Consider the following 23,513-nt stretch of genomic DNA (forward strand, 5'->3'; position numbering starts at 1 on the left):
TACATTCAATAAATAAAATGAATCACTAAACACAGTGTCTTGGCCTAACATGTCAATGTCAATTTGTTACTAGACACTAGTTCTTCGTAGTTTTTTTTTCATGCAAAACATATATGATTACCATCATGGAAATGAAAAAAAGGAATACAGTTATTCTGCTGCGCGTCTTAAAAGACAGAGAGAATGAAATCCAGTCTAGCTAACTTAGCCTAGCACTTTACAAACATTCAGTCTGGTTCTTTAACCTGTCCGGCGTGTACAACCGATACACCGGGAACTTTCTGGGAAGAACCAGTACTGGTCTCTTAGTAAGATCATACACAGTCAAGAGGATCATAGTAATTTCCAGTACCTGAATCGGGATTAAACCCCTGACCTCTGGATTGACAGTCAAGAGTGATTCAATTAGACAAAATGTTGAGATAAACGACATGGACTGTTTTTGAACAACAGGCCACTACAATAACATTCATCCGTGTTTATTTCCTCTTTAAATTTCTGTCTGAAATTCACAGTTAATACAACGCTGGAACCATTAAATATGATAAAGCTCTGCTCAATGTGCAGTTGTCTTACATAAACAGTAAGAACATTTAGTAATATGATGTCATATTAGGTTTCTTTAAATTGGCAACAGTTTTGAGATAATGTTTTCTTCTATTGCTACCAGTTTGAATATTCTTTGTTTCTCAGTGGGGGGAGTGGGGACGGAGATGTACAGATAGACGCAACCCTGAGAACTTTGCAACTGTGGAGTTTGAATACATTTAAGCACGATAGTGTGAATACAAGAGCTTTAAATGATACAACGATATACCGTAGATATCAAACCATTCTTTGTTTATAAGTAAGTATGCTGATATGGATATTTAAAGTCATTACTGCTTCGTACAAATGGATAATGCAAATGGCAACAATAATGACTTGTTTACCCTTATATATAAAACACATAGCATTTGTTTTGCTCAACACTTTGATATCATTAATTAGTTTATGCATGATATTCTTGAATGATAACATGACTATAGAAATGCATTAAAAGGCCTGTACACGTCTTCCTACGTCATCAAAAGGTAGATATTTGAAATACGACTTTATTGTGTTGGTTTAGCATTAAAACAGACCAAACAAATATCTTAATGATAAGCACTGAACACTTTAATTACGCAATTTTAACCTTTCGTGGATGCCACTTTAATAGTGTTTTCTGTAAACTAGCGTATTGTCTTCATATATAATTTTAGACTGTTTTATGACACTTGTAATGCAAATAACTCATAGTTTCTTCAGCAAATTGTGCTTATTTAAATCTATCTGTGAACATTTATACTTCATCATTACCCATATTCGTGTTTCTTGAAAAAATCAGTATCAACAAATATTAATGTAATAACACTGTTATATCTTTCAAAGATTTTGTTAAAAAATCAAGTGCCCGAAACAAATATAAACATTGTACGTGTGTAATCACTGTGTTACATAAAACCCGCAAAATGACATTAAATTAAACGAATTGAACGAAAACTAAACAACAAACCTTACTATGAATGGATTCAATATGGCAAAACTGTATTTGTATTGCACAAATGGACCGTCTACACTTAACTGTACCTTAACCGACAGTTTAGCATAGACACTAAATCTTGACGCACTCATTGACCCTTTAAAATGATCGGTTCAGTGGTTGTTTCTTTTATATTCATACAGCACCGATCTTCAAACATGGTGATTTTAAAGATGTTTCAGATTAGAATATTTCAATTTAAGTAAATATTATATGTTTGATTTAATCGACCGAAAAAGATATTTAAACATCTGAAGACTATGATGTAAGAACTACACCTAGCAGTACCTTACTCTATTAAGCTTTGCTGGTGATAAATACAAAAGTCATTAGAATGCTCGCAAAAAGCTCGTCTTTTTTCTAACACTCTTCTATCATCACCAGCTTCTGTACATGTAATTCTCACATCTCAACAAGAGCATATTAGAATTTCATTAGTGGCCATGTTCATTTGGGCTATGGTTTTTCCAAACGGAAATAATTTGAACAACCCTGGTAGAGGATCATTTATGTGAAATTATCTAAAAAAAAACTGGCAAGCATTGTCTGACGAGAAGATATTTTACATTTTTACTACACACATATAGGAAAAAGTGACCACGCTCCTGCTGGCTCCTGATGCCTCTTGTTGGCCATTTTACCCTCACTTTTGACTGTCTGGTAGGATTTTGAAAAATCTTGTTAGAGAGTAACCCACGGAATATATTAACGTTGCTCTGTTCGTATACGACAAAAATATTATAAGTATTTTTGCTCCGCTTCCATGACAACGAGAGTTATGCATGGAAATAGGCATTTGAACATTTTAAAACAAGAGCCATCTGAAGAAGTTTCCTGTGAATTGTATCTGAAAGTGGCTGGGTGGTGTAGAAGGAGATATCGTGCGTTTAACATTTGAAGAAAATGCAGACGGATGGTTGGTGAGTTAGAGGAAGAACGATGATATTTTTATTACATGGCTGTATTATTAATATTATACGCTAACCGAAATACAAAACCGATTTCATTCTAGATTTTATTACCTAAACGTATGTTTCAGCAAATGTCACCTTCATCACCAAGCTCATATTTAGCGAATGACATCGAATTGTACATCAGTTGATGAATAAATTCGAAGTCAGGAGGAATCTTTTCTAACCGAACACTCATATGAGACAAAGTTTACAAAAAAGAGCACTAGCATATAATGGTTATACGGCTGAAAAATGATATCAAATAGTACTATTGTGTATACTATAATTAAATATATCAAAATTAAGCTCTTTTTTTTTAAGTGAAATAAATTTTAAGGACTAAACAGGACGATAACTAGTATTTAAAGATAGGCACATCTTCATGTGATTTATTGCCCTTTGCTTGTAATATATAGAATAAATGTATTGGTGAACAATATTGTTTATACACAAGTTCTTGTTTAACAATGACTCACCTACCAGACAGCATCAATTTCACTTTAGTGATTTATCTCGTACCAGGAGGGTTTGGTGATGCAGTATGGAGAATTGCTCCTTCGTATGAAATCGTGGGTTTGTATCTACAGAGGAGGGCAAAACGAATGTATCATAAATATTATCATTAATTAAAACAGATTCATGCATTCACATTTCTGAAAACTAGAAACATTGTTGGTGTACAATTGAAGACAGCGCGACATTACTCCCGTCTGATCACAAAATATATATCGTTATTCACTTCAAAGTTATTCTTAATGTGGTGGTTATGGGACCGATAAGGTAAAAGCAAGAACATTTAGCCCGTCTGATAAGGGACAGATATTGTGCAGTATGCAAGGCAGAAGTTCTGCTCAAACTACCTCCCTGACAATGATATAGGATTTAATAAAATAACAAGGCTACTGATATTTTTAGAATCCTTATAAAAATTTTGATAACAGTGACTTTCAAATGTTTCCAGCAACATAAATGAACATGCTTGAACAACTTCAACGGATATTTTCATTTCAAGCATAAGGGATATCAAACTATTCTTTGTTTATTGGATTATATTTTTTGAAAAGTCACTGCTACCACTGTTTTTATTTCAATATGCCGTGCCAGGACAGTTCTTTTTCACATGTATTATGTTGTTACCATATCAGCAATATGATTGTATAAATTTAAAGTGATTCGATATTCACATACAAAAATGGTGAATTTTGTTTTATTGTGACGTGTATAGCAGATATATCTGTTTAGTATATTTACAAGCAACTGACATAATAACCCCTATTCCCTGATTTGATTACTCACTGACCACAAATTTGTGGAAAGCGCATTTAAATCTAAAAAGTAAAATCTGTTTATAACCGCGTTTAGATTGGCGCGCACTTCAAACGTCGAAACTGAAGTTTCAATTTTGAAGTTCTTACTCGGTATATATCTCCTTGAACCCTTGGCAGAATTTTCATGAAAAGAAATATTAATGTTCACCTTATAATGATCATGTTAGAAAATATTTTAAATTGCGTTAATCCAATATCAGGATTGCTAAATCATTTCAAGGCGTGAGCTTCAGAGTTCGTGCCCTAGACTTATCACGTTTATTCTTGATACAATAAACATTTTTTGGCCTAAGTCATAATCCGTACGATATTTTCCGGAAAAATCATATTAAAGTAGCTTTAAGCTATTGTTATATGTTGTTCTTATCCGAGGTCAAATACATTTTCTTGTATCTTATTTCATTTTACCACTTATTTGCGTGCCACAGCTCAAACAGGTAACAATGTTGACAGTCATTCATGAAAAAATTAAAAACATTTACAGGGAAAAGTAGTTCCACCACAGAAGTTATAGGACGATAGCAATTTTATAACTGAGTCATACATAGTCTGGCTCGCTGGTTGAATGTTGTTGATAAAGTCTTAAACATTTTCAAATCAATTTAAAAAAACTCTGAAATAACACATGTTCATGGTGTAATATCTTAATCATTTAATGTTCGTAGCAAAAGACAATCAGAATCAGTAAAGAAACAACTTTCTTGAGTTACTTCCGTCGTTAATAAAGAAAAGTTATATATGAGGAATATGGCAGAATAAATATATGGACGGGATTTATTCTAGATAACTCCAATCTCACCATCGGACAGACGTTTTAAATATTACATGAAAATAAAAGTTAGTTTGGAAAACAGCCGTAGTATAACTCTTACCCTCCCCCACTCCCCGCCCTGGATATTCATAAAATTTTGTCAGAATGATTGCCTTGATTAAATCTAGGAGGAGTTTGAATATCAGTCATCTGTGGTCAAAAACTAGGTCACTAGGTCAAATAAAAGAAAACATTGTGAATGCGTTAGAGCCTGTACTTTTCAGTTGACCTTCATGAAATTAAGTAAAAATTATAGCCTTGGTGTAATCTAGGCCAAGTTTAATTATGGGTCATCTGGGATAAAACACTAGGTCGCAAGGACAAACTGAAGAAAATACTTGTTTACTTGAACACATTTTTGGGTCCAATCTTAATGAGAATTGGTCAGAATATTTATTTCCAAGAAATAACTTGGTCAAACCTGTTTAGACTGTTATGGTGTGTGTCTCAGATGGGCGACCTAGGGCCATGTATTTTTCAACTGAGGTTCATGAACTTTGGTCAGAATGATTGCCTTGATCAAATCTAGGCTAAGTTCGAATGTAGGTCGTCTTAGCTCAAAAACTAGGTCACTAGGTCAAATTGAAGAAAATACTTGTTAACTTGACCACATTTTTGGGTCCAGTCTTAATGAGAATTGGTCAGAATATTTGTTTCCAAGAAATAACTTGGTCAAACATGTTTAGACTGTTATGGTGTGTGTCTCAGATGGGCAACCTAGGGCCATGTTGGCCCTCTTGTTTCGTTTCTCTCTTTTTTTGGGGGGTGGGGGGTGAGGGTGCGATGGTAGAGGGGTTGACAATTTGGTATAACTAAAATACTCAACACGGAATACTTGTGCGAAATTAATTTGAAATGGTGCTGGGAGTTTATAACGCCAAAAGTTCTTCTTTCCGATCAGACGAACGATGAGTTTAATAATAAAGAGCAATGACAGACTTACAATCTGCTTCGAAATGTATTTTCAAACCATTTGGATTTTTATTGCCATAACAGGCTTATTATGAGGAAAAGCTCGCGCGGGAGGACCAGTTTTCTGTATTTGTTAAACGTACGATTATTTTTGTTTTCTAGTGTTACCATGATTGTAATGTTTGTTTCAAATACTGAACCGAAATAGGAAGTTGATGTCATTTTAAATTTTATTGCTTATACGCACGTTTTATCAGATAACATGTTAATCATCAAGATCATATTATGTCAAAAACCCTTTTTTTATATAAAAATGATAAATTTATTCGTAGTCAGAACGCTATGTTTTGTAACGGAGTGCTCATCTGAGACACAAAATTAACATAGAGCACTAGTTTTTATCAATAAACGGTTGCAAACGATATCAAATTTAGTTGTAGTAACGAAATATCATTGTGGGTATTCTATTTAAGTATATCAAATTTAAGCATTCATTTACTGAAATAAAATTTAAAAGAACGATTAACTTATATTTTAAGATAGACATACATAGTTTCTAAACGAGTTCCTGCTTTACAACAGACAGCATTAAATTAAATTTTGAACTGTGCGAACAGTGATTTATCCCTTGTGCAAGAGGGAAATAGGATGCAATAGAGTTATGCTTCTTCGTAGGAAATCATGCGATTTCCTTTGCAGAGGAGGGAGGAGGGCATAATTAGACATTTTATATTGATTGTGCATGTGTATAGCTGACACAAGTTTATATATATATTTTTTACACAGCCGTTGCAAGAAATATAGTGGAAATAAATATATCATGAATTATCATGAATTAAAACAGACGCGAGCGTTTCCAATACGATTTCAAATTGAGTTTCGTTTCCTCATATCGGGGATCATGCTGGTATTTCTCATTACAAAGGTATGATAAAAATGTGGTATTTATGGTATCGATAAGGTATAAACATTAAGCCTTCTGATAAAATACAGACATTGGGCAGAAACAGAATAATGCTTCTACTATAACCAACCCTCTTACAATGATGTATAATTACATGGAGTAGCAAGGCTACTCATTCGTAGTTAAGTCTTCACGCAAATATTGATTAATCAAAAAGAGTACAAAAAGGTTGTAATCATTACATTTACATAACCTTAAACTTAGATTCTTAATCCACGTGTTAAACATATGTAGCAATTTACAACAATTAAGACATAGTACTAGAGATCAATCAATGACATAAATTTTAATCCTATCCTGCATTTACCTGTACACTTGCATGGAACAAGATGATAGCAATAATTATGTAAATGTTTGGTTAAAAACTTAGTGATAAGTCATTTCATTGTAATGTCAAATTTCATGGTAAGTACTGAAGAGTTTTTTTTTGTTTTGTTTTCTTGTTTTTGTATATGATGTGTGATATGGTACAAATAACATAAAATCTAAATTTCAGATTAGATATTTGATCTATTTTTGTAGGACTTGAAACATTTTCTAACGTTTAACAATTAAAGTGTATTTGACAACTTTTTGCATTGAGGTAAGTTCTTCCCGCAATAATCCAGGTATAATTGGGAATTATATATTTATCAATGCCTTTATAGGCAGGACTATCTGCAAGCACCTACATTGAAATTAAATAAGAAGTTTCAGAAAACCTTAAAGAATATAATTCAAAATGATAAAGCCAATACTTAAGTATTATACTCAGTTTTAAATATTACATATCAGCAACCAGCATTATTTTTTAAATTGTTTTTCATAATTAAAACTTGTAAGTCCTATCTCTACAACAAAGCATTTTAACTAGCGCTTTAAAAAAAAACAGGTTGAACTAAACAATTTATCTGACTTAAAACCACCATTACCTGTACTATATGACAAATGTAGACACTGTTCGATATTAAACATTTGCCTGTATTACTATAGTGGTATATCTCTGCATACGATAACCAGATAAGTTTCACGAAAATGTATCAAGTTTTCACGAAAAAGAGATAAGTTTTAGCGAAAACGTAAAAGCTTTTCATGAAAAGAACTGCAAACATGAAGTGGAAAAAATGCGTTAGTGTCTATGGTGGCATATTTCTGCATACGATAACCGGATAAGTTTCGCGAAAATGTATCGAATTTTCAAGAAAAACATTTAAAAAATCGCGAAAACATATAAGCTTTCCGCGAAAACATAAAAGCTTTTCTCGAAAGGAACTGCAAATATTAAGTGGATAAATTTGTATTAGTTCCCACTTCTGCATAAGAAAACCAGATAAGTTTTGCGAAAATGGACCAAATTTTCATGAAAAACGGTTAAGTTTTCGGGAAAATAAAATATTATTTTCGCGAAAATATTTTATTTTCACGAAAACTTTACCGTTTTTCATGAAAGTTTAGTCCATTTTCGCGAAACTTATCTGGTTTCCCTATGCAGTAGTGGGTACTAACGCAATCTTTTTCCATTTAATATTTGCAGTTCTTTTTGTGAAAAGCTTTTATGTTTTCGCGAATTTTTTTTTTGTTTTTCGTGAAATCTCGATACATTTTCGAGAAACTTATCTGGTTATCGTATGCAGAAATATGCCACCATAAGTGTCAACAACTGCATGAGAAAACCAGATAGGTTTCGCGAAATTGGACCTTACTTTCATGAAAAATGGAAAGTTTTCGTGAAAATGAAATGTTCTCATGAAAACAGTAAAATCTTTCAGATATAGTACATTCGGTATCAGCCTGAGTCTTTCATTTCAAGCATTTGGATATTGTTGTTCAAAGCGTTCCGAATGTTTCTATTTTTATAACAGTAACAAATTTTAACAACTTTTCACGAACAGATTAGTTTTTAAGACCCTGTATCTTAACTGCAGAACTGGGCTCTATCGCGAAACTTTCCACTTAATATTTGCATTTATTTTCTCAAAAACTTTCCTGTTTTTTTTTTTTAGCGAAAACTTGATATATTTTCGCGAAACCTTTTTGGTTACCATATGCAGAATTATGCCACCATTTATATATATCACAGACAAAAAGTACCTGCATTAAATAAAACAATTCAATGGTTAAAATGTAAGCAGCAATAAATCGGGGTTGATTGCTTTTTTTCACCATTTTGGACCAAATCACGTGCGTAAGAAAAAATAGTCTCCAAATGACTACAAACAGGCAATTCTGACCTTCTCACAAAAGCTTGTTAATATGCATATTCTGTTATTCTTTTTGTTTAAAATTTTCCTGCTGTTTCATCTCTCATCTCATATGCTATTTATTGCATTCAATACTTCTTCAATATTTACCATAATGAAATGATTATTTTCCGTGTAACCACTTCCTTATTGAACAAATAACATAGTTTTGTGCCTATTCATACAAGACAAACAAATATGTAGAGAAGTTTGTGGTTGATTGACTCAAATAGCGATGATGATCATCTGTTTTACCAAGATATGATTGTATATATGTAGCTTATTGCTTCATAACATTCAAGAAAATCGAACATAAAGAAACAAGAAACCAAACACCAGTAAATACAAAAAATAGGACCTAATAAATATCCCAGATCCGAAGACAGTGGTATGATTCTTGACCAATTTCCTAATATTAGATGAACACTCAAGTTGACCAGTAATACACAACATAAACTTTACCAAGAATTAATAATTTTCTTTGTACAAAAATGACCATTCTCATTACAATGCAATTGTTCGTGTCATATATTCTCATACATAATGATAGTAAACAAATGTACAAAGTGTCAATACTATTGTTTCAATAGTATCAAGAACCTGAACAAAAAATAATAATACAAAAAAATACACATTGCATAAGTACAAAAAGGCCGCGTAAATTAGATAAAAGTAATAAAGTGCAATACTTCCAACTGGAGTTCAACATTTGAGCCACACCATGAGAAAACCAACATAGTGGGTTTGCGACCAGCATGGGTCCAGACCAGCCTGCGTATCCGCGCAGTCTGGTCAGGATCCATGCTATTCGCTTTCAAAAGCTATAGCAGTTACAGAAGCCGTTAGTGAAGAGCATGGATCCTGACCAGACTGCGCAGATGTGTTAGTTTTTATCATGGCACGGCTCATTTATATAGTAATAATTAAAAGTGGACATATAAAACGTCGATAATATCTCTTCATGCATTTCATACACTCGGTAAGCTTTTCTTTTGAACATTTCACTCTGTCTATATGTATTTTTTTTAAATTGTAAATTTAAAGCGGTTATTTCGGGATAAGCAGATGTTTGCAATTAAACTACGTATACATGACCATATATAAACAATTCTAAAATAGAATCTTATTTTTTTCCAGTCAAAACGGAGTATGTTTAAGTGTATTGCTTTAGCGGGCGATTGATACTCGTGTATTGTTCGCGTACACTTGAAATCCTTCATGATTACTGTATAGCCAAACTATACCTAATACAAATATGTAGTTGCAATAAGTAATACATGATATTTATGATTTGTATTTTGGTATGTAAATCTGAGTTCGAACGATCATAAAGAAATTAATTGAAATGCTTATTTGAACAGATCTAGAATAAAACTGAAGAAGGCAAAAAAAAAAAAAATGAGTAAAATTAACATTTAATTCTCATTTCTGTCGTTTTAGTAAAATGAGAGCCGAAACAGGTAATAATGAATACATGTGAAACGTATCACATCCATCGTTAAACATACTAAAATATCTTATGTAAAAAGGAAGTATACCTGCGCAGGCTTAATTCAATGAAAACGTTTTTGTAGACCGGGAAGATAAAAATTTTTTTATAAGATGTAGTTTGCATTCAAAATACTGTAACATAATAGGCGTTACGTTCTGTTAATAAAAAAGAATGGTTTAACAATTTCATATTCGCTAAACTTCCTCTTTTCTGCTCACACGTGAAATGCGACTATAGGTGACTGTCGTTTTCATCAAGCAAAACTGATATTAAAAACTGTTTAATTGATATGTTTACATCAATTTCAATTTGATTCAATATCAAGACGGACAATTTTCTTGCGAAAAAAAAAAACTGAGTAAGAAAAGAACGTCGATGTGACTTAACCAAGAAGTGGACTTTACAGAATGATCGAGTTTGTAGGATTTGTAGTTCTACTTTTAGGAAGTAAGTAAATAATATCATTACACATTAATGTTTTCTTATTTGAATTAAAGTTCTACAAGCTTCAATGTGTTAGGATGCTCTGTGCATCTGGGAAATAAATCCTTACCTATTTTTGTGTTATTTTTTTTATTAAATCAGTAAACACGTAATTAAGCATTATGTTTAATTTTCTCTACAATTAATTTTATATGATTGTGGTGGTCTAGTGGTTAAGAATTTGGTAACAACCATAACTTCTCATGTGACACTGGTGAAGCGGACTCGAGAGCGGAATAATTTCTGTCCAAAGGGCTTTCAGATTATGATTGTTTAACATAATATAAAAAATAGAATATCTCTTGTTATTTTGATATATTTGTCTGTATTTAGCTAAATGTTTTAATGTACATACAAAATGTAACTGCAATGCTAAGACAATCATGAATATATGTATGCGAGACAGTCCTCTTATTTCGGCGTCTCGGATTTCATATTGCATAATGTTTTGGTGCACAAATACTCGATGGAAGTAAACAAGCTTGCTAAAATATATAACAGCAAATGTATACTTATCTACACGTAAGTATATTGAAAAGTTTTCAAATTGCTAAACATTGAGCTTCTGCCAAAAGTTATTGGGACTAGTATTGTGTTGATAATAATTAAGCTCAATTCTAATATGCCTTTCTCTGTTAAAACACTCTTATGCTAGAATGACGTCACGTTAACATGCGTTGAAGTCAATGTTCTTGTTGCGATCAAGAAAGAGCGCTACTATATATTTTTGCTGTATAGATTAAGAACGTATCAGAATCGAAATAATTTATACCAGAACCGTATTTTAATACTATTTATGCCCTCGGGCGGTAATACGTCGTACAAATAATTCCACTCGGGCTACGCCCTAGTTAAATTATTACGCCCGACGTATAACCACCCATCGTGCATCAATAGCGTTAAAACACTCCTACGCTAGAATGACGTCACGCTAACGAAATAGTTTATACCCAAACTGTGTTTTAACACTATTTATGCACTCGGGCGATTAGCGCTCGTACCACGGTTCCCAATCTTTAATGAAATTGGATCGTTCCAGGCGGGACAAAATATATTCAATGTAAATGCCTATATTGTGCTGGTTTTACAAAACTAAAACAATGTTGATGTACTACGTTCCAGTAGTAGCTTGATTTGAATACATAATTCGATTTTTAATATATAAGGAAACCATGGAAACCATTTAAACAATTTTAGGGTGAAATCTAATTTATCCAATACGTGTTTTTAACGGAATCCTGCCATTCTCGCCAATCGCCTAGTACATTTGTTATATGTTTTATACATTCATAGCCTGCTTTACCAGAACCGGACTTACCTGTTCTCGCACAACTTGGCTGTCCCAAAATATAAAAGCGCATATGTTTCAAGCCTTCTTAATCGGCATTCACAAAAAAACTTCCTGATTGGACATTCATGTCAGTTTTGATTATCAAAATTATAAATTGATCAACATTTCATCCCTGAGTAATTTAAAATCATTTACAATTGCTCATCGTAGCTAGTAAACATGTTTCTAGAAAATGAATAAGTCTTAATTCAAATCAAAGAATCGAATTTAGTTTTGAACCGTTTTAAAAATACTGCAAATGACTGAAAAACAACTATCAAACACACATCTTAAAAGCTGTACATACCTTACAAATGATTAATTACAAATGAAAGATGGTACATTTTCACGTAATATAAATCGTTTTAACTAAAAGTGAACAATGAATTTTGTGTATATATTTTATATCTTTACTTCCACTTAATTTTTATTTAAGTTGTCTTAATTTTGCGCATACGGCACCAAAAACAGCGTACTTTCATTGTTACAGTAGGTGTCTTTTGAAGTAAATAGATTATTCCTTGTAATTTAATTTTAATCGAGCAAGATGGACATAAGGTACCACGTTCTTGAACTGAAAAAAAGACAAAACAACATCTGTCTTAATTTTGAGTAAATGTAACTACATGTATATATGTATTGCGCTATTACGGTGTTCCGTTATATAAAATTGTTGATAAACTTGTGCACTCAATCAATTGTAGCAGCATTGATTGATAAAAAATAAATCGAAATTGCTCTCCTGTAAGTTGACTTGCTGGGTTTTCTGCGTGTTTTTATGAGATAAAGACATGTTAAGGTTTAATGTGACAGTGAATTGACATTATTAGAGATAAATAAACCTTTTAAAACTTCCTCTTTACGCTTTGTGGTTTTCTTTTCTTATATTCTGAATAAAACGTTTTATCTTTTTTGTGTATTTTGCAAGTTTTACCATAAATCATGCTATTTCGTATACTATTTAAATTTTACAATTGTCAAAAAGTAATTGGCGTGTGTGTGTGTGTGTGTGTGTGTGTGTCTTGCTTGTCTTTCGGAAAGTAATTAAAAATAAATATGAAATATCTATGTTTTATAGAGACAGTTATAAAATATATTAATATCATACAAAATGGGTTAAATATTTGGTTATTCATGGCTGGTGGTAGGGGGCGCGAGAGGCGATGCCTTCTTTCATTACCTTTCAGGAGCATACTCAGACAAACTGAGTCTGCTATTATTTTGTTGGTTGCTTTTTGTGGTTTTAATGGATCTTTTTTATAGATTTTATTGAATAAAACCATTGAAAAGACGTGAAATTGACAGGAAATTGTCATTTGCATATGATATAAACAAATATTTCGTCCGTAAGCACCATATCGAAGATTTTCAATCGTGGCTACGCGCCGTTCTTGAAAATGTTACACATTATGTACATATTCTATTGTTCAGTATTACACCAAAACAAATAATTATTCTGTTTCATTTTTGTATGAAGGAATTCAGAAGCATTATGTCTAAGACTTCATTTAGATAATATTGCTTTCTGTTGAAATTTATTTTATAATTATAACTTAAATTATGTACATAGTCAAACAGAAAAAGTGGAATACATAAGAAGTGCGTTCATATACATATATTTCTGGTAGTATGTATAACATAATTATTACACATCCTGTTCTTTCGTTTATGCTACATGGCTATAAAAAATAAAATCTAAAAAAGGTCCTTTGGGAGCATAGAATGCCAACAAGTAAAACCGTAGCAGGCTAGGTTTGGTTGAGTCTGTCATGAGGTAATGAAATGTGCAACACAGTTACACCCACGTGCACTGGCTTATACGGAATTTTAATACACATAGGGACCTAAATGTCTATATTCATTTTTCTAATGGCCATAGGTTGTCAAATAGACCCCAACTGTGTAAAAACGTTCATTTTGATATAAGATAATACACCAGTGTATATTTCTGACTCACGATCGTAATGTTGGTCAGCTTTCGTTTCTAAGGATAATTACAATTGTTTTCTGGTAAATTAGTTTCCGTAATTGTGGTCAGGGAAACACATTTATAACTTTATCTACTTGATTATATGATAATCCAACTCTTATCATCTAAATCTCTATGCAGTATAGCTTCTGTCTAATATGTCAGAAAATAAGGAAATTAAAGCTGGTGATTTAATAAAGAAAAAGGTTTTGTAAAAACGAGGGGGTTTCCTTTTTATTATTTACCTTCTCTTAAAATCAGATAATATATTATGGAAAATGACTTAAATTTGCCGAGTTTTAAATAATTTCCTGGTTGCTGTTTACTATTTCTTCAGCGTGTTCATTTCATTCGCCAGATACCCTTACACAATAACAAGTTAATGCATTTTATCTTTGCGGTTAAATACTAAAATAGTATTTCAAAAGAAAAAAAAATAATTCAGAAAAAGAATGAAAGAGCAGTCTGTGTTTTCTACTTATAAGCCCTTTTTGAAAACTTTCAACAGCTTTATCAACATTTAAAAACAGTGCCAAAAACAGTATCATAGAAAACAATGACAGCTTTTGTTTTACTGACGATGGAAATATGAATGCCGTTGTTTTCTATATCAAAATACATTCAAATTATTTTTAAATGATAAAACGTTTGCCTATAAACACTTTCAGGATGAGAGAAAGAAACTAAGGTGCATTAGGTTTAAACCCTAGTAAATCTATCATTCAATGGGTATTTAATCAAGTTTGATACTTCAAACTTTTAAACTGTTCGATATTAAAATGTTTTTGGTTATATAAAACATAAATAGAAGAGTTACAAAGGAATTCTACTTGACAATATGTATACGTTCTGCTTTATCACTGTAGAGGTACATTGTATGATATGATTACAGTCATACAATACTTGTAATTCTTTGTGTAGCGAACAACGACACATGCACAATAAAGTTCATTTCTTATTTCTATTACACAATATTTGATCGCACTCAAAATATATGTATACATTCTAAAGTATCCGAAGTGTTTACCAAGTCACTGTATTCTCTCAAGGAATGTTCTTTTTATAATGGATTATTTTGGAAGTTTAATTACAATTCGAAACCCAGCAGCCATTTTAGATAATGAAAATAGACTCGCGTATGGAAACCAATACATCAATATTTTTAGATATAAAGCAATTATGGTAGTTTTTTTCTAAAACATACTCAGTGGCCCGTTTTATTATGATACTGTTCGTTTTATTATGATACTGTTCTTCGACATAACAGAGTGATGACCTAATATTGAACAGTGCAAACAGAGGGAAAAAAGGGCACATAATAAATGCCGTTAAGTAAATAAACTCTCTGGCTAGATAAATAAATACACCAATTATACCCATTAGTAACAGGAATCGTGATTTTGATTTAGATAATTTTCTTCACCAATGTCTTTTCCCTAATTTAGCCTGATTTAGATTTAGATTTAAATTTCAATGACTTGTATCTGTAATCCGTGTTTGAAAAACATTAGAGTACCTATACCAAACAATTTTCAGTTAGAAAGAGTCTCTTTGGGCTTATTATGATTGTTTAGCTGGATCCCGCTTCCAAATACTGTACTCGAAAACTTCGGTCTTTTTCCTTGTTTTTGAACTTAAAATCCTATTGTAACAATGGGACGCCAAGATGGATTGGAACATCTATGACGTAAAGAGTTCAAAAGCATTCAAAATAACTGCCGACGAAAGTTCAGGCATCAGTGTTCACATGAACACATTTAGAAAGAAACTGTTATGCATTATTATCTTTTTAGGGTCTGTGTTAAGCGCTTCTTTTCAATAATATTTCAGTTATGTAACCTAACTAGTTTTCCTGGATTCTGTAACATGACTTAGTGTTTTCCGCAAGAAATTGCCTTTTTTTTTCACTTGGATGACAGGTGGATGACACAATGTCTTTTATCTTATCTTCTTGCAGGACATATGCCTCGCCCCGTATATCGAACTCACGGGCCCTGATCCGTACAATTGCGCTTTCCCTATTGAGTTCAACAGTTTGGCTGTAGAAAGATTAAATAGCAACAATCACGTTCAAAGAACGCACACCGCAATACAATGAAAAAACAGCTTACTGATTTATTATAAGATACTGGATCTACGAACATTCTAAAAACCCTAACCTTAAATGAGATATCATTTATAAAACATAGAGTGATCAAATTCATTTGCTTCGTAGGACATAAATTGAATTTCAAGGAGTTTTTGACACTCATTTGAGATAACTTTGTCGAATCAGAATTGATTTTCTTCTCATCGATTGTTTAAGTTAATAAGCCTGTCAGCTTAACACTCGTTGAACTGCTAAGATACTTGGTTTTTCCATAACCTTGAGTTTCAGCTATCACTAACACAATTTCAACTTCCTCCTTACGATTTTATCTCTTTATATTTTAAACTGGTTATTTTTCATGAACAAAAGAACCTTAATAACGACTGTAAATCAAAGTACCAGGGTCACATAAAGTTTCAAAACACACACCATAAACTTTTAGAAATGTCCATAGACAAACTGCACACTTTAATAGTTCCCCCCACACAGATATTCCAGTTTTGTTACTTGTGCAAATTATCATAAAATGGCACTGCATATATTACCCGTAATAGGGTTAATCGCGAACTGCATCATTATTGTGCAAGGTCCAGACATCAACCTTATATCTTTCATTAGTATGGTTGTGAAATGTTTTTTTTTTTTAATATCTTTCAGAATGTCAATGTTATGATTAACAATGTATTTTTCCAATTATAAAATTCTGGCAAAATCTCAATTTCGAAAAATAGATACATTTATTTGCATGGGAAGATTGCTTTTATGCTAACTAAGTTATCAATATGATAATAAATTCTAAAGCAATCGCGGTATTCTATTCTTATTACCATCCTCAGAGTTCGAGTTCTTTTAATCACTGGTACTGGCTTGTATTTGAAGAGAAATCAAAGAAAACATTGGTACGACAAAGGTAGATCAAACAGTAGGAAAATGATCTATACATTTTTGTTGGCGTTTATTTTTCAAAAAAGAATGGCTCAGTCTCGCTATTCTTCACTACCGTGTCTGAATGTGGAATTTCCAAAGGTTATTCTACATTCTATATGTCTGGTCATCCCTCAGTGTGGTACACTCAAACCAGCTGATATTCAAAATGTGTTTATAATCTTCAGGGAAGTTAAAACTTAGAAACAATTTGAAGGGGTTTTACAATTGTTATGTGTCCGTTAAAAATGAATTTTGACGTATAGAACATTTTCACCATTAGTTGTAATTTCTTTCCTTAAACTTTTTAAACATGACATTTTTTTGTGAATTTCTTTCAACACAATTGGTTCAGTCCATGTGTATATAATAGCTTATCACTATCATGTTAAGTAGGCACAGGACAATCCGATCCATTGCAAGAGTATCCATCAGATGTAACATTGACCTCTGTAGTATATACCTAGGAGAAATATGGTAGAGACTAAAATACAATGAAAAAATCTTTGTTTAAAATTCCCATTTAAACCAACGTAGGAAATTCTCTTTCAAGGATGTAGTCCGTTGCTCGATGATAGAGAAAGGGCAAATATTCCAAGTTTTATTGCCCTTTAGCTATACATGGACAATATAAGGTTTTTACTGTGTTCCGTTCGGACAATCGTGACTTTTTATTGAATCCCAAATCGCGATGTACGATGGAAAGATGACGAAAACGCGATGGTGCGATGCCACGATGATGAAACAACGATGGTACGATGGTGAAAACGCGATGGCGCGATGATGAAATCGCGATGATGCGATGGTACGATGGTGAAATGTAGATATAATATCGCGTTTTCATCATCGTACCATCGCGTTTTCACCATTGTATCATCGTACCATCGCGTTTTCATCATCGTACCATCGTCCTTCATCATTATCACCATCGTGCCATTGCGTTTTCACCATCGTACCATCGCGTTTTCACCATCGTACCATCGCATTATCACCATCGTACCATAGCGTTTTCACCATCGTACCATTGCGGTATCACCATCGTGCCATCGCATTTTCACCATCGTACCATCGACTTCCAGTGGTCATGCGCAGTGGTACAGTATATGTGTCAGAAAAATACAGGCTTTATACAATCGCATTTTCACATTTCACTATGTATCTTCTTCATCCTAACAAGAATAAGCTGAGTTTGAATAATATAATGTGACTATTACATCCAGCTTTTTATTTACTTTCATGCATACATAAAATACAAAGGAAGATTTTACACAGTTCTAATGAACTGAGCACTGAACATTTTATAAAACATTTTGCAAAACAGCAAAATGTAAATGGTAAATTTCTTCTCACAAAATACATTGAGATACTTTCATCTATTGTTGAAAAAATACAAATACACGGAACTACGCATTTCTAACCGGAAGGCGATGGTACGATGGTGAAAACGCGATGGTACGATAGTGAAACTGCGACAGGACGATGGTGATAACGCGATGGCACGATGGTGAAAACGCGATGGTACGATGGTGAAAACGCGATGGTACGATAGTGAAAAAGCGATGGCACGATGGTGAAAAGCGACGGTACGAAGGTGATAACGCGATGGCATGATGGTGAAAACGCGATTGTACGATGGTAAAAACGCGAAGGAACGATAATGAAGACGCGATATTACATCGACATTTTACCATCGTACCATCGCACCATCGCGATTTCATCATCGTGCCATCGCAGTTTCATCATCGTACCATCGTTGTTTCATCATCGTGCAATCGCGCCATCGCGTTTTCGTCATCGTACCATCGTGCATCGCGGTTTATAATTAAATAAAATGTCACGATTGTCCAAACGGAACACCGTAGGTTTTTTACATTGTTCTGTACAATACGGAGATATATTTGGACGAGTATCTAGCTGAGAAAAACATATTGGACGAGCCGCTAGGCGAGTCCAATATGATTTTCCCAGCTGGGTACGAGTCTAAATATATCTCGTATTGTACAGTACAATGTTAAATAATCGTTTTATTCTATATATATATTATTTTAGTTTCAATTAAAAATGATCAACTGAATGTTGTATTTCTGCCTTTCTTGATATATAATCCTGATTTCAAGACGCATAATCAGCTCTGTACACAGAGCGCCGACTACACCCGATTTACATTCGGAACATTTTCACGCGTTTCGGGCTTTATCATATGTTTAACATGGGACTGTTTAACCGTCTAAATACGGGAAAAAATACAGGTTATTTTGTACGCACGTGTGTCAAATAAGGTCATATATTGTACGGTCACGTGTTGCAAATAAATATTCACGATTGGATAAATAAAATAGATATAGAATAATACCGGACATTTGAAGTTTCATTTTGTAGGAAATGAACGATATATCTGTAATGATATCGGTTTTACTGAAACTGAAACTGAAACTGAATAATTTGATTAAACGCCTATTTTTATACAATGATATATTCAATGGCGTTGTACATAATAATGATAATAATAGTTATTATAACAATATTAATAATGACAATAATAACAATAACAGCCTTATTGTAATAAACAGTCCTGATCGCACCCTTCCCCTTGAGATCATTTTACCCTTATTGACAATACCAGTGCTTAAAGCGTCTGGTACGCCCAGACGGGCTGCATATAGAGGTTCAAAATGTAAAACCTTTTACAAAAATTTAAGAACTATCACCTGCTGTTTTCGCATGATAAACAGTTATCAAAAATTTAAAACAATGCCGCGAAATCTCTGAAATACAGAGTCTTAAGATTTTTTGAATGTGTCAAGTGATTTACTTGTGCGTAGTTCTAACGGCAGTTCATTCCAAAGTTTAGGATCAATAGTACAGAAACTTCTATCATTGAATGTTTTGCACTTGTTGTATGGAACAACATAACGACATTCAGAATTTTCAGACGATCTCAAACCTTGTCTACTTGGGATATACTCTGTAAGCAATTCTGTTAAGTACAGAGGTGCTCTGCCAGTGTGACAGCTATACATGAAAGAGAGTATCTTGAACTCAATTCTTGCTTTCATCGGCAACCAATGTAAGTGTTACAATGCTTGTTTAGAACTGTCAAATTTCCTTTTGTTAAGGACAAGCTTTGCACACTTGTTTTGAATACGTTGCATCTTACGCACCTCACAGTTAGCTACACCATACAGTATGACATTGCAATAATCCAGATGTGAAATAACTAGAGACAAAACTAAAATTTCAGTTGCTGCTTTTGTTAAGTATTTTCGGATGTTCTTAATTCGTAGGTAATTCAACATGGCTGTACGACATTTGCGATTTATATGATCTTTAAAGTTGAAGGTTTCGTCAAGAAATGCACCGAGATATCTAATTGTGCTTTCACGTTTGACATCATCACCAAGCTTTATTTAACTTCTAACGTACTAAAATTTCTGGAAGATGACTAGTATATATTTAGTGAATTAACCTAAAATTAATAAACCGCTGGTAACCTTCCATATATTTTCTTAAGATTGTGAGCGTACTAAAGTTAATGGAATATTGGATTTACCATTACTATATATAAGACGCTTAAGTCAGAATGGAACACGTGTGCTACTCATACTCGGACGAACAAACAGACTGTCAAAATAGAGACAAAGAATAAATAAACAAACAAACAGATTAGCGTTAGTGTTACACTTTGCCTGAAAATTGTGAACAACTCGCTTTAAATTACAATAAAGGAAACATTGATTAAATTGAACTTAACTTCAACTCCTGTAAACAATCCTGCATCATTTAAATTCCCAAAATTCATAACTTGTCTATCGACAATGACCCAATTCACAACTAATGTTTGTATTTTATTTTTAAACCTTGGTAGTCTATAAAGATATGTTATTATTTAGTTGGTAAAATATTTTAGAAAGGTGGAAGGTCCAGAAAGGGGAACTTGACCTCGGTCTTCAATGTGACTTGATGAGGCCTGAACATCAGCTCGAATTTCAGTTTTCAGTGTATAGGTGTAGTAGGGTAGAGTATAATGGTGCACTTATACTTCCTTGTTATTGAGGTAGCTTTTATAGCGACGTATGAATGTCACCTAGTGTGAGTGTCCGGGTTCGATTCCCGGTTCAGGCTTGAGTATTTTCAGCCTTTACATTTGGCCCAACTAAATAATAACAGTATTTATAGACACCGTTGAAGCAAGTTCAAACATTTGGAATTTCGATGACGATTCTAAATGAAGTGTATAATTGGGTAAGTATATGGTGGGAATTTTTTACACTTGAATTTGAACATTAGTTTCAATTAGCGACGGTAATGTCCGCCTTATGTGTAGAGATCACCGGTTCGTTCCCGTCAGGCTGAAGTATATAGCCTGAACATAATAACTAGATTAATTGATTACTAATAACTTTGTATATGTGGCGGTTGATCTCAATACAATCGACACTGTTTATTTTCCAATACAGGTAAATCCAATATTTGCTTTACAATAGATCTATGACGGATTATCTTTGAACACCCCTGGACTTATTGGACTCAACTGCCACATTATCAAAGTTAATTAGTACTGTACGATAGTACAAACTTTCTTTACAGAAACACTACAACGAGAATGAATAGCGTATATTTTTATTCGAAAAATATATTTCTCTAAGTTGCATACCTTTACTTATGTCCATTTCATGCACAATTGTAAAGAGCGGAAAAATGAAGTTGTTTAGAAATGTCACATGTATGTGTACGAGGGTCGTAAACGTGCTCTAATTTCGTCGTGTATCTTAAACATCAATGACACTGTTACATAATGTAGATAAGGGACTATTCAAATGATACGTCAAAATTATATTTTCTTTGTACAAATAATAAGTAAATATTGGTCCCCATGTCTAGGTCAGGTGACGTCATCCGACCCAATTTTGTATCCTTTTCTATTTTGTATTCGCTAAAACATCCCTTGCCACCTAACTGCTTTTCAGGCTACTTTTCCTGAAATCGGAATAATATAAAAGTGAAGAAAAAAAAACGTTTTGTGTTTTAAACAATCAAGAAAAGAGACAAACGCTATGCTGCATAAGGTTGATGCTAAAATGTCCAGAAAAAATTATTAATGGTACGGGATGTTTAAAAGTGGTCAGGAGGATATTGCTGATGACCCGTGGTTCAAATATTAGAACCATGCATTGAACCATTGATAATCACAACTTGTATTGATCAATTATGTGTGACATGACAGCGTCATAATGACGTTGGACTGCTTTAGAGGTAGTGACGTTGTCTCAGGGACGATAGATAAATAATGGGAATGTTCTGAAATCTGAAATTTAAATAATCACTTTTAACATGTTCTTATTCATCATATTCTAAAATTTTAGCATAATAGGATCAGATATGAAATATAACTTTAAGAGCACTTTTCTGGGTACTTCTTGAACACCTCTCGTATTTCCTTCGGTTCATGTATACAGTCATGTTAATTCGTGCACCAGTTGCCGAATAAGAAACGTAAAATGATTTAAGAATTGTATTTGTTTCAAAACATGAGCCGGCCAGTGCATGATGGCAAACTATTTTTGACACAGATGATAGGAGAATAGAACTAACTGAATTTATAAACTCGTTTCATCATCGTCATCATCATAATTCATCCAGTTATCAATCATCATTATTATTTTTCATCATACTCATAAGTGATGAATGATGATACAGAAGAAACAAACCAGTGTCGGATCGCCTTTAATCAAGATTCAACCCACTGATATAGTTGGTTTCTTGTATGCACACTTTAACTGCATCATACCCGACATAAAATGGAGTGTCTTATGAAAACGCAAACGTTACAGTATTGCTATTTAAACCGTTACCATAAATAATGCCCAATTGGAAGCGGTAAAGCGATATTTCCCAAAATGTAATATCGGTAGCACGTGCTCTTTGATGAAAAATTATTGGCATGATATGTCGGTTTTCTTAGCGTATTCTAATGCTGTAAGATATATGTTTTATATTGATGTTTGTAGATGCATGAGGCTATAATCATCAATAAACCTAAACCTATAAGTCGAATATACTAAAAGGGACAGCAATGTTGCTATTATGTTTATTCCGTCTGCTATGATTTCTTAAATCATTCAAAGAAGTGAATTTTTTTTTCAAAATCGGCTAAAATCAGAAAGTTATGTGCATTTGGAATGTCTGCCATTTTGTTTTTATGGCAACAAAAGCAAAATGGCGGATCTAGATATATATTTGAACTGTACTTACTTATTTCTGTTAAATAATTTATCTACTCGTTCAAGCAATAATAAATAAGTGACTGTATTTAACATCTCACACTAAAGAAAGACATGAATTGAAATGCTACTTGCTTAATACAGAAATCAGCAGTCTATAAATGGCGTCGTAAACACAGTCAAATGGCTGCCTCCATGATCAATCATTTTTATAAACTTATAAATTTCAAACTACCGTACCTTTGCAATAGTAG

The 23,513-nt window shown here is 33.0% G+C and overlaps 1 protein-coding gene across 1 annotated transcript in view; it reads left to right on the top strand.

Moving 5' to 3' along the window:
- The first annotated feature begins 10,277 nt into the window (after positions 1-10,277).
- The window catches only part of LOC123561072 (uncharacterized), a 97,718-nt gene continuing 84,482 nt past the window's right edge, over positions 10,278-23,513 (top strand). Inside the window, exon 1 of the mRNA XM_053516549.1 lies at positions 10,278-10,690. Within this exon, the coding sequence (XP_053372524.1) occupies positions 10,651-10,690 (40 nt within the window). The 5' untranslated portion in view covers positions 10,278-10,650. The remainder of the gene's footprint in view (positions 10,691-23,513) is intronic.

This window comes from Mercenaria mercenaria, chromosome 10, assembly GCF_021730395.1.
Source record: "Mercenaria mercenaria strain notata chromosome 10, MADL_Memer_1, whole genome shotgun sequence".
Taxonomy (NCBI): Eukaryota; Metazoa; Mollusca; class Bivalvia; order Venerida; family Veneridae; genus Mercenaria; species Mercenaria mercenaria.